The sequence below is a fragment of the Eleutherodactylus coqui genome, chromosome 1 (assembly GCF_035609145.1).
Source record: "Eleutherodactylus coqui strain aEleCoq1 chromosome 1, aEleCoq1.hap1, whole genome shotgun sequence".
In the NCBI taxonomy this organism is placed as follows: Eukaryota; Metazoa; Chordata; class Amphibia; order Anura; family Eleutherodactylidae; genus Eleutherodactylus; species Eleutherodactylus coqui.
In genome coordinates this window covers 126,308,877-126,321,630 of record NC_089837.1, presented here as the reverse complement: position 1 = coordinate 126,321,630, position 12,754 = coordinate 126,308,877, and the positions used below count along the sequence as shown (strand labels likewise).

General features: G+C 41.0%; 1 protein-coding gene across 1 annotated transcript in view; it reads left to right on the top strand.

Moving 5' to 3' along the window:
- PLCH1 (phospholipase C eta 1) overlaps positions 1–12,754 on the top strand; it is a 267,361-nt gene that overhangs the window by 205,381 nt on the left and 49,226 nt on the right. Inside the window, exons 11-12 of the mRNA XM_066600144.1 lie at positions 3,311–3,418; positions 6,655–6,816. Of these exons, the coding sequence (XP_066456241.1) occupies positions 3,311–3,418; positions 6,655–6,816 (270 nt within the window). The remainder of the gene's footprint in view (positions 1–3,310; positions 3,419–6,654; positions 6,817–12,754) is intronic.

The following is a 12,754-nucleotide window of genomic DNA, read 5'->3' as shown; positions in this document are numbered from 1 at the left end:
CTGCAGTACTGGCCCTAGCCAGCAGATGGCGCCATTGTATAATGGCAGAAAGAGTAAGCCCCCTAGGAAACCCGGAATCCAAAATTGGATTGCAAAGGGTTAAATGGACACTCAACTTTTCATACAACTTCTGCTCCTTTAACAGCCTGTATATGTTCCATCTATCTTGTAAGATACCTGAATCAATATACATATTTTTTTACCCCTGAAAATGAAGTTTGAAGTGGCTGCCATTAGGTTCTGTCTTTCAGCAGCTTTGCAGTCCACTGCCTGTCATTAGGCATTTGGCTTCTCTAGTAACTGGGACAAAGGGACACTCCTAGTTATTAAATGAGGCCTAACTCAGTCACCTTAAGTCCATGTTTAACCCCTTAGTGACATAAATGTTATCTTTAAGAACCAGTAAATCCAGGGCCAGCTCTGGGTTTATGTGGGTCCTCAAGAGGTGGAGTCTCAGTGGGCCCCATTGCAGTTTGTCACAACACATGCAGCAGTGAAACTGCAACAGTGTTTTCAAATGTTGCAATTGTATTATATCTCATTTACTATAAGGTTAAAATAATGTGCTGAATTTATTATACCAGTTGTTACAATTTTGGCTATACCATAAATGTCTGTATCATTGAAATAATTCCTAGATATACTTGGAATATCAAAGCAGTACTGGCATCACTGTGCCCCTGAAATTATAATACACTGTGCCCCTAGATATAAATTATAATAGTCAGATTTTCATGCTGTGTGTGGGATTCAGCAGTGGGCACCACAGAAACCAGGGAGCTGGTAAGTATAAAAAATACTTCACCCAACTGCCTATCACATGCCCTAAAAGCTCCATAACTTAGTTTATAGTGCTGTATGGAGATGACAGGTTCCCTTTAATATGCTTTTCTTCTCTATCCAATGCAGACTGTCTCTACACACTATTCTAATCCAACGCCCCACTTGTCTCTACACACTATCCCTATTCTACAGCTACCTCCGATAAATCTCTCTGTGCTCTTACAGAGTAAGGCCTCATGTCCATTGGGTAAATGGAATTGCGGATTCCGCAGCGGATTTCCGCCTCAGAATCCGCAGCGGATTTTGCCCATAGGGAATCATTGCCATCCGCGGGTCCATTAAATTGATTTTTGCACCTGCGGATGGCATTTTAAAAGAATTGCGTTTTTCATGCGCGGGAGAAAAAACGCGGCATGCTCCATTTGCCGCGGTATCCGCGCGGATCAGCAACATTGCTATCACATTGATAGCAATGTGTGCGGATATCTGCATGCAAAAAAATGCCATTTAAAGCAAATCTGCGGCAGATTCTACGCGGATTGTATTTTTTGAGTGGACATGAGGCCTTAGGCTCAATGTCCACAGGCAAATTTGAATTGCGGAATCCGCATGGGGCACCCGCACAGACAATCCGCAATTCAAGCCGCCCATAGGGACACATGGGCGTCCGCAGCTTAATTAAGCATTTGGATTTTGTTTTTTGCAGTCCTTCTGGTCCGGAAAACAAATCACAGCATGCTCTATTCTGTTGCAGTTCCCACACAGACAGTTTCTATTGAAGTCAATGAAAGCCGTCCGATGCGGATCGGCCGTGGGTTCCGGGAAAGCAGTAGATTTAACAAAAAAAATATCTCTACTGCGCATCAGTGACGGCACGCCAGCCGCCACTTCCGCACACATCCACAGTGAAGACTCGGACAGATAAGCACGGTCCTCGGCCACGGGCAGTGTGGGATTCCGCTGCGGACTTCCGCATGCAGAATCCGAACCCGCTCGTGGACATGAGGCCTAAGGGAGCAGTTTTCGCTATGCTGTGGGATTCATTTTGAGGGTTACATCACAAGTGCCAAACTAGGGACGAAACGCAACCATTCGCTAACATTAGTGAAACGCACATCCCTTTGATGTCCATTAGACAAGGCTCACATTCTTTTGCTATACTTGGAGTATAGATTAGCATAGTCGAGTACATTATTCTGTACTTTAAATATAATGGAAACGAACAGAACCCTTGTCTGACTGACACCAAAGTGGTCTCTGTTTCACTAATGACAATTAACTTGGGGGTTCTATCACAATGCTGATTTTGTCACCTGTGATGAAACCCCCAAACCGAATCCCACTGCGTAATGAAGAAAGTGTAGCTGTATGACAGCTTATATTTTGTGGGATGCGTTCTAGTTTTTATAGGAATTTCTGGCACATGCAATGGTTTTCCTAAGTACCATTTTGAGATTTATGTGACTCTTTGATTTGTTTTTATTCGTCTTTTGGGGAAGCACGATGAACAGAAAACTGCTATTTTGGGATTGTTTTTCTACGTTTTTTTCCCTATGAAATTTACTTGCTGAATAGATAATGTAATATTTTATAGTACAGGATGTTATGGATGAGGCCATACCAATTATGTGTAGTTTTAAAAAAATTTTTATTCTGCTCGTTATTTAAGGCATTGTGTAAGGAGGAAAAACATTTTTTTTAAAAAACAATTTTTTTGTAGAAGCATTCGGATGCTGCGGTCAGCAATGGCTGTGGAATCTGTGGGATTAAACTGCATAGAGGTGTGATTAGATGAGTAATTCCTTATCTTCTCACTTCTTTTCTGCTGGGAAAAGACCCCCATATGTCAGTCAGAAAGCGATTATGCTTTCTGATTCATAAGGGGGGGAAGCAATAACATGAACAGAAGTCTATGTCGCCCCTTTACTGCCTGCTCAGCCCCCACTGCCCTGCTCTGCACATAGACTAACATGACAGTTAAAAATTCAGTATTCTCAACCCCATTTGAAACTGCTGTAGCTCTGATTCTTTTGTTGTCTATGGATGATAAGCTTTTGGTCTCAGTTTAAAGCCAAGAATGTTGGCTTTAGAATGAGACTGAAAGTGTATTTGTATAATTGACTAGAGTTTCAGCTGTTTGAAGTAGAACAAGCTCTGTTTTTCCAAAATATGCAAGGCAGTTACAAGAATGATCAGGTTTCATTTTTAGTTTATCAATATTCTAGTCAATGGGTAAAGAGTTGGTCATGTGGCTGCAGTGGAGAAAGTAAACACTAATGAAACAGCTCTCTCTGTATCATTCACAGCAAGAAATCCCAGCAAAACCTGTAGTAGCAAGCTGTAATACATGCAGCTAATCAGCATCTCTCGACTGTATGTCGACTGTAAACTGGCTACTACATCTCTACCTGAATGTGTTCTACATGTTGTTCTGCTTATTGCCATCTGAACCCAAGTATAATGTTCTATCACTTTACTATTTACACTGTCAGTTAATTTGATTAATTTCTGTTGTATATTTCATTAGGGAAAAAAGTTGCCATATGACCTTGCAGAGGATGTTGAGGAGGGAGAGGTATCTGATGAGGACAGTGCTGATGAGATAGAAGAGGAATGCAAATTAAGCCATTGCTTTGTAAGTGCAACTCTACTTCTCTAATGTGATATTAATATAGTGTGATGCTAATAAGTTACAGGATTCGCTTTTACAAGCATCTGCTTTTTTCCATATACAGTGCTACTCTTCAAGGACCATGTTAAGTATTGCAGCTCAATACATTAGTCTGCTAATAAAATATTGAGAATATGTATTCAACTAGCACTTCAGACTTTATGGCAGTTACATCACTGAAAATTTCATTTTAAGCTATAAACTTATCACACCTGTACTCAGATAATACCTATTATTGCTGTTAACATTTAAGAAGTTGTACCCGGACCATAAGTTATCCCCCATTGATCCTGAGAACGAGGGTCCTGTGTCCCTTTCTGCCTGTCACTGTGAGGGTGATTCATCCCTCCTCACGCCGCAGTGCTGTTAGAATGAATGGAGTGCTGGCTGAGCACGCTTGACCAATACTCTATTAATTTTAATAGGGTTGACAGAAAAAGCTGCTCAGTGCTTGCTGTGCGACTGTCTCCGGCAGTCCCATTAAAATTCAATGGAGTAGCAGCATGCTTGTGGAACCAGCACTCCTTTTAGTCTCCTCTCCACTATGGGGGATACAGTAAGCTCACAGTGAAGAGGATAAGGGACATGAGACCCATGTTCTTGGGATCAATAGGGTCTTGGTAGTGAGACCCCTGCTGATCAGCAAGTTATACCCCTATCCTGAGTTAAGGCGTATTTTGACCCAATGATTCTCACTCCAAAATCACTCCAACCCGTCTTTTGAGCGAGAATCGTTGGGTCTAAATGCACGGACATCATGCAGTTTCCGTGCACAACTCGTTCCTCGTTCAATTCTGGTGTTCTTGAATTGAGCGATGAACTCTTATCAGCAGTGCAGACTGTTATCACAGTCGGCAGCGCTGATAAGATTCTTACAGCCCGTGTCCCGCTTGTAGTTCACAGCAGGATGCCGGCTGTAATTGCGGAGAACAATACAGCTGTTTGCTTATGCAAACAGCTGTATTGTTTGAGCGACTTTTGAGCGATCATCTGTCAGAGTAAATGGGGTCTTACTTGTGATTCTGGTACAACCCCGCTAATGCCATAATTGTTGGTCATTTTAAGCTACTGGTAACCAGTAACTTGGTTGTACTGGATTCAGGGCACAGTTATAAATATTAGAAATTGCAATATATATGATTAATAGGGGGATCCATGTCCTTGCATGTACATGTTTAAAGGAGTTTTCGATCTTATAGAAACTACTGAGAAGTACAATGTACAGACAGTGTCACCACAGCTCCGTAGTGGTATCTCTTTTTTTATTATTTCGCCCAGCTCTGTGCAACATACTTGATTTTGTGCTGCCAGGGCTTGCTGTGGGCAGAAATGCAAATGTGAAGGATTATAGTTCCCATGATTCCTCCCCTCAGAGATTACACCGTTTACAGCTGCCTCTTCTGGAGTGGAAGTAGCAGACATATAGGGCTCATTCCCGCAAACGTATTTTCCCTGCTTATTGCGCATGCATAATACGCGGTAAATGGAGTCAAAAGAAGTATATTGATTCATTCATATTTGCATATATACATTGTGTGTACTATGGGCGTGAAAAGTAACGCATGTTCTATTTTATTGTGTATTACAGCCCTATTGTTCTCTATGGGTTACACATTAAATGCTGTCCATTCGCAATACATTGTCTATGTGTCGCTGTCAATATAAACGCTGCCATGAGCAAGAGCAGGGAATTTAAAAGAAAAAAACGCAAAAACAAGTCACACTGCGCATGACCATGTGCATGAAATACGCTGTCACGTGCATTGCACAACTGCTGCCATACGCAATGATAGCCGGCTCACACAGCTATAATACAGTGCGTGATCCACGCAGCATTTAACGCATGCGGCCGTTGGAATGAGTCCATAGAAAGAGGAAAGGATGTGTCTCATCTTGTACTTAAGGGAAAGAGTAAAGGACATCACGCAAGGAGTAGGCAGACCTCATGTGCATGATCACAAGAATGCCTTATAGAGAGAGGTACAGTATGTCCGCTATAGACAGTATAGTAAGTCATAACTTATACTGCAGTTAAACCATTTTTGTACAATTTTTATAGTTTGGGAAAACCTGTTTAAATAAGCCATAATATTAAAAGGAACTACACAGAAGAGTCCTAGAGCCAAGTTAAAAAAAAAAAAACACACATAAAATTCTGATTTAGTTAACTTCAAATTTGACTCTTCAGCTCAGAATTATGCTGTATTTTTCTGTCTCCCCAGGGCTCTTCTGGAATTCTTGTACCTGTAGAAGAACATCTTTTATGTGGTTTGTTCTTCAGTGATGGGAGATAAATGTCTCCTATCATGGGTACTAGTGTCAATTCAAAGCTTTAAAGCTTTTGATTCCTAATATTTGATGTAGTTTTTAACTTTGTAAATTATTGAGTGAAGAATGGGTCACATTTCAAACAGTAACTAAACAAGTGAAGGTGGGGAATGAGTACAGCTAAGAAAGACAATTAGGGTTATATGGGAATGTTCCTGGGCTGTCCTCATGTAGCAAGCACTAATATCCAGTGCAGTGATTCCAGGGTACATCAGATGCAGTCTAGTACATCCATTCTCAAATAACACGGTTGGCCAAATGAACACTCAGAAATAGGGAGTGGTCACTAGCACATAGTAGGAAGAACTGAAGGATGGAAGAACTGAAGGATGGAAGAACAAGAATTGAACATTGGTCAACTTGAGTGTATATACGTTTGAGAATACTGTGGAAGCATGCACTTCCGAATTGTGCAGTTATCTGTGATGGTAGCTAGTGTCTTGCATCGGGTTCCACTTAAAGTACTCATTAAACTTACTTTTATTACAGATTTCTTCAAAAATAAAATGGAAAAATATGCTCTGTGAGATGAACCAAGTATGCACATTAATTTTATATGTAAACTTGAAGTAAAACCATGATTCTTATTTGCAAAACCCATGACCCCTATCCTTTTATGTAGCATCATACCCCCAAGCGCTAAGCACCAGTGATTATGAGCCTCATGGCTGCGCATAGTGACAATGGTTATTTTTGCACTGTAAATTACAGCAGTGTGTTTGTTGCTTTAGATGAATCAAATACTGAATTTGCTTTGACAGAGAATACACATCAGTGCTGGGTTTTTTGGCATAGCTGAATACGATTTTATGAATTAGCCTAGAGCAGTGAATGAACCACATGTTAATGGGTTTTGTGTTAATCCTTTGCAGAGCAACGGAACAACAGAACACCAAGTAGAGTCTTTTATAAGAAAAAAACTGGAGTCTCTGCTGAAGGAATCTCAGATCAGGGATAAGGAGGATCCTGACAGCTTCACCGTGAGAGCTTTACTAAAGGCGACTCATGAGGGCTTGAATGTTAATCTAAAACAGGTAAAACTGGGATGGCTTCAAGAACAATGCACAATATGTAATATCTATATGTAGCTTATCCTTTGTTAGATGTTATGTATCATTTTAATGTATTTTTGTTCTAAACTCTATAACTTTTGAATTTGTTTGCTGTCAGTGAAAAAGAAATATTCAATGTTTACAGCCAGTGGCTCAAAACCAATCCTGAAAAAGTCTTGCCCACTTAGAGGTAGCGGGCAATTATTTTTTCAATAATTAACCAGACACTGTCATGCCACCTTTTTTTGTTGTTGTTGTTTTATGTGACCATGTTACAGGAGCCACATCGACAATAACTTGCAATCTAGTGATTTCACTTTTGCGGGGAAGTGTTCTAGACATGTTCTATGTTCTGTCCAGAGGTCATTGTGCAAGGAGGGGGAGGAGATGTGCTTAATTGAATGGGCTGTAACGAGATGAGCGAACGTACTCGGTAAAGCACTACTCGTCCGAGTAATGTGCTTTATCCGAGTACCTCCCCGCTCGTCCTGAAAGAGTCGGGGAGCGCCGCTGCTGACAGGTGAGTTGCGGCGGGGAGCAGGGGAGAGCGGGCGGGAGAGAAGGAGAGAGAGATCTCCCCTCCGTTCCTCCCCGCTCTCCCCTGCAGCTCCCCGCTCCGCAGCGCTCCCCGAATCTTTCAGGACGAGCGGGGAGGTACTCGGATAAAGCACATTACTCGGACGAGTAGTGCTTTACCGAGTACGTTCGCTCATCTCTAGCTGTAACCTTTGAGACAACTTCTACTTATTTAATAGCCAGTGTGCGCCTCTTCAATCTTGTAATATACTTTCATTAAAAATTTTACCACTGTAAATCAAGTTTGAAGTAGCTGCCACTTGAGGTCTGCCCTCCAGCCCCTCTGCAGTCCACTGCCTGTTGCTAGGCATTGAACTTCTGTAGTTACTAGGATTCTGGAAATGCTCTGTTAGCTGTGGGCAAGGAAATACTTCACAGATTGCTCCCGGCACTCATACACTAACAGATCTGCCGACACTGTGTCTACAAACTCCACAGTCTCCACCTCTCCTACTGTTACAGCATATCTGTGTGTGTACATTTTATATTGGGTTAACTAACCCTTTTGCGAGAATGCCTCTGAATGCCTGAATCATCCTGGAAGAGCAGAGGGGCAGGCATTCAGATACTGCTTTCCTGCTGATTGGGCCAGCGACACAGCAATGCTGTATGGGACGGAAGTACAGGACAGTAAACTACTGGCAGAATGGTAGGCTTGCTACACATTCCCGACCTGAAAGTGGATTGCAAACCGCAGGACAGCAGAAAAATACAGAAGACAACTTTGAAATCAGAACTTCGATATGAAATTGTGCAAACTGCAGCAAATGAGTGTTTAAGGAGAACCTGTTATATTATGGAAAACTTGCTGAAAACTCTGGTACTCTAAGTGTACATCTTATGAAAAGATACATGTACCTGTGTGAGCAGCATATTAAGCCCTCATGCACATGGGCACATTTGCAATCCAAATGTATCACAAATGTTCCTGCTATGGGTCATGAATCTGCCTGCCATGCCTGGGGGAATGCATACTGCGGGAGTCTACTCATAAAAATCTCAGTCTGCTGTATTGGATAGTATAACTCAGACTTTCCTAAAAGCACTATTTTCAGTACAAATCTAAGGAAAATAAAGAAGCTAGTACATTAGTCATCCAAATCTGCAGATGATCGAATAGTATTGGGGCAACCAAGCAGTGCTCTGGTGGTAGATATTGGGGTGGAGAAGGATATGGGAGGTATAGAGTTCAAGGTGTCTTATCCTTTGTTTAGAGGATCCGCTGTTTCTAGCGGTTTGTCAGCAGCTCATCACCCCCTCCTTATTGAAATAAAAGTGCATGCTCAGCAGCAGATTTTTGGGGTTCAATAGAAAGCTACTCAATGTGTATCGCCCATTGTACAAGTATCAATAAAATATTTTTTCCTTCTATAATAACTGTATGATACTATTTTGGACAATGCTCTTCCCTAGAAATTGAGCATGTAAAGATCAAATTAATCTAACCCTAAGCCTTGTCAACTTGTACAGTCCATGTGACTATAACATATGAAGATATACTGTAGACATTAATCTTTGTGTCCCTAGATCTTGTGGATCTTTGCTGCAGTGGTTATGGAAAGTTGTATAAAGGTTATGGACACCTTGGGGGACAACGATCTCCTACTGAGACTTAGACAGCAGTGTCTATATAGTCCAATGTAGAAGCTACAAAAGGCAAACTGCAACATTTTTAATGTTGTTGCAAAAGTTACTGCAAAAATGGTTGTCAGCCCAAAATGCGTGCATTTAAGTGAGAAGAAAAAACTCCCCCCACCCCACTTCCTGCAAAGTGTCTATAATATTTGAAATACACTCTTACTTTTGTATGGAACACCCACATGGAGATCTATGGGCACTTCCTATGTTAGCAAGCAGCCCATTGTAAATGAATTGCTGCTTACTGAATTCATGGATTGGAACTACTGCTTGAGCATAAAACGGGTTTAGATAATAGGTGTTCTTCTATCGCTTGCATGAAATCATTAGTGTTAGAACTGACAGACGAACACTTGTCACTGTCATCCCTGGCCATAATGTTCTTTTATGCAGACAACATAGGGAAAGCCATTAAAATTCCATCATGTTTTAGTCAAATCATTAAGATGAAACTGTAAGTTCATTAATAATAATCAACTCCTTACAGAAAAGTGAAATCTGCATTATACTTTAATAAGTGGAGTCATTGGTAAATAACGCACTACAGTTTTCATAGGTAACATATTGACTAAGGGATAGTGCCAGCCATAATTTCTAGCTTAGTTTGCTTCTTAAGTGAAACAGATATTGAATTACCTAAAGGGGTTTTCCAAGATGCAGCTTCTTTATAAAACCTGGCCCCATGTTTAGAACATAATAAATAGCTGATAGAACTCCTACTCGCCTCTCCCCACTTGTCCCCCGGCAGCAGCTCTGAGTCTCCCTGCTGATGTAATGTTTACAGGCTGCTGCAGCCAATAATAGAGCTCCGTAATCGTCACTGAGTTCTGTCATTGGCTGCAGCGACAAGTTCATGGGACATCAAAGGCTAATTACAGCCCGTAAACACAGCTGCTGGAGGGGAACAAGCAGGTAGTGAGGAGAGGTGAAAAAAATAACACACAAACACCCTAAAATAAATAAAAACTACAGCTCGCCCCACTAAGAAACAAGCCCTCACACAGCCCAATCGATGGAAAAATAAAAAGTGTTATGGATCTCAACGCAGAATTATTCATATATACACACACAATAGAAAATGACCCACCGTCAATGCCAACCTAACTGTTGCCATATGCACCCTGTAATCTGAGACTATACAAATTATATATTAGATCTTGTCATAATCGTACCTTGAGAATAAAGTCTGTCATTTTAAAGCATACTGAATGCTGTAAAACCTAAATCCTCAAGAATAGTGCAATTGCAAGTTTATTTCATTTCACCCCACTTTAAAAAAAATGTAAACCTTTTCAGTACATTATATTGCATCTTAACTGATAACATTTAAAAAACTCTTCTCGTGGGTGACGGGACCCCTGCTCCCATGCCCCCCCCCCAAAAAAAGGGGGGAAGGCGAATGGGGTCCTTACCTCCTGCCCCCTTTTTTTTCCTGCTTCTTTTGTTTCCCTTTCCTCTTGTTTTCTCTTCTTCTTCACCTCTACCTTTGCATATCCCACTTGACCCCTCCTTTTGGGGTAATCTCCCTCCCCCAACCTTTGTCAATTTGTTCTATTTTGGTCCCACAGAGCCAACAGGCTATCCCCAGTAGAAAGGTATTTTCAAACCCAATAGCACTGTTGGTATCCCGGGTCTATACTCGTTTATCCACTACAACGATTTGTTCGCTTTCAAGGCTACTCAATCTGAAGTGCTAGAGACAAGTATTTGAAAGCATGTAAATCTCCGTTGTACTTGACAAAGTTGTATTTTATTCACATTTGAAAAGACAAATAAATGAAGAATTAAAAAAAACAGCCCACATAGAGATATATTAATGGAAAAGTTAAAAAAAAGTTACAGCTCCTAAAAGGTGGGGATGAAAAAAGGAAAGAAAAAAGCCCTAGGTCTTGAACGGGTTAAAATTATTTGCCAAGCCCCCAAGTGACAGGTGAATATAAACAATGCATAGAAGAGGGGATGTACCATTCTAAAGCTCAGTTCACACTACATATTTGCAAGTCCGTTGTGGTTTTCGGTGTTTTTGATGGCAAGAAGAGGACAGCCTGCAGCGCCCTATTAGTAAATGGGCCCATCATGTTTCATTGGTATCTACAAATAAATCCAGTATAGTCGTTATGAATCCATTATGAATACAAGCCAAGATGCCATTGTAACCATAGCCTAATATCTCTATTGGTCTTGGTAATTTCATTCTATATTGAATGAAAAAAAGTTTTTGGAAGTGTCTAGTTCCTCTGTAGAAAAACAAACAAGCAACAACAAACTTTGTGCATGGGTATCACTCCTTGTGAATCCTGACAGTGGCCACGCTGTAAATCATGTTGTAGGTGTGGATTTCTCTCCACGTATCTGCCATGTTGGCTGACGCAGGCAGTGATGGAGATTCAAATAGCTTTGTTGAGGTTTCTGTGTACAGAAATAAGCTGATTTGTTTTCTTGGCTTTGGTCGCTGTGTCCCAGGGGAAGCTTTGTTGCTGTAACATTCAGATGGCATGATAAAGACAGCATCTGTCTGCACATTGTTTGTTTGGCTTTTACTGCTACTGGCAAATTAGCAAATGTTTAAAGCACTAGCCTCTAAAAACCTGAATATTCGCTGTTTACACTTCACCTTTAGAAGTAATTGGTATTCATTTGTATTCTTTTTGTTATCTTGCTTATACTTGTTTGTGACATTTCACTAAGTGTTCCCCATGAATTCACTTTAAATGCTGATTTTATATTTTAATCATATTCATCCACAATTGTAGCAGAAGAATTTTTTTACCTGTCAGTTCTGTGAAATTATACAGGTATAGTAGGTCAAGTATAATGATTGTGCGGGTCACACTGCGCTACATATTAAATATATTTCCATCTGCATTCTGACATAAGCATTGTTCCGGTGCCTTAACTACGTTTTGAGTGCAAGCTTTAGTTATACACCACCAGCAGCTGGGTAGGAATGTGCAAATGCATACTTTTTAAGTGATTTATCATGTGAGGAGGTTCGCTATAATGTCACAAATATCATAAAAATACTGTTGCTAATAATGGCATCTAACAGAATACAGTGGCAAGAAGAGTTATATTCTTTGATACGTTCGATTAACCAAGAAGAACAATATTTTCGTACTTTTTTGATCCATTTGGGTGTACAGCAAAAATAGCATGGTAGCTAGAAAAATCCATGTGGTGTTAAGTACTCATGTATAAAAAAGAGAGAAGTATAACAGAGGTGATACCTTTATTGGCTACCCAGAAAATCTATATTTACAGGATCTAAAGCGTGCAGCGATAGTCTTTCTGGTTAGCCAATAAATGTATCACATCTGTAATACTTTTGCCATTTTATACAAGCTTATTTAACATCAAGCGGCATCTGGTCTACTAGTAAAGTGAACCGGTCCCTGTACTACGCTACCCTCAAATAGAGCAGAACTACTTTAACTCCCCTATAGAGATGAGCGAATATACTCGCTAAGGCACATTACTCATCTCTTAAAGATTCGGGGGCCGGCGGGGAGCGGTGGGGGGAGGGAACGGAGGGGAGATCTCTCTCTCCCCGCCGCTCCCCGCCGCAACTCTCCTGTCACCCGCGCTGGCCCCCGAATCTTTAGAAACAAGCTGGGAGATACTCGGCTAAGGCACTACTCCCTCGAGTAATGTGCCTTAGTGAGTATGCTCGCTCATCTCTACTCCCCTACAGTTTAGGACGAGCTTT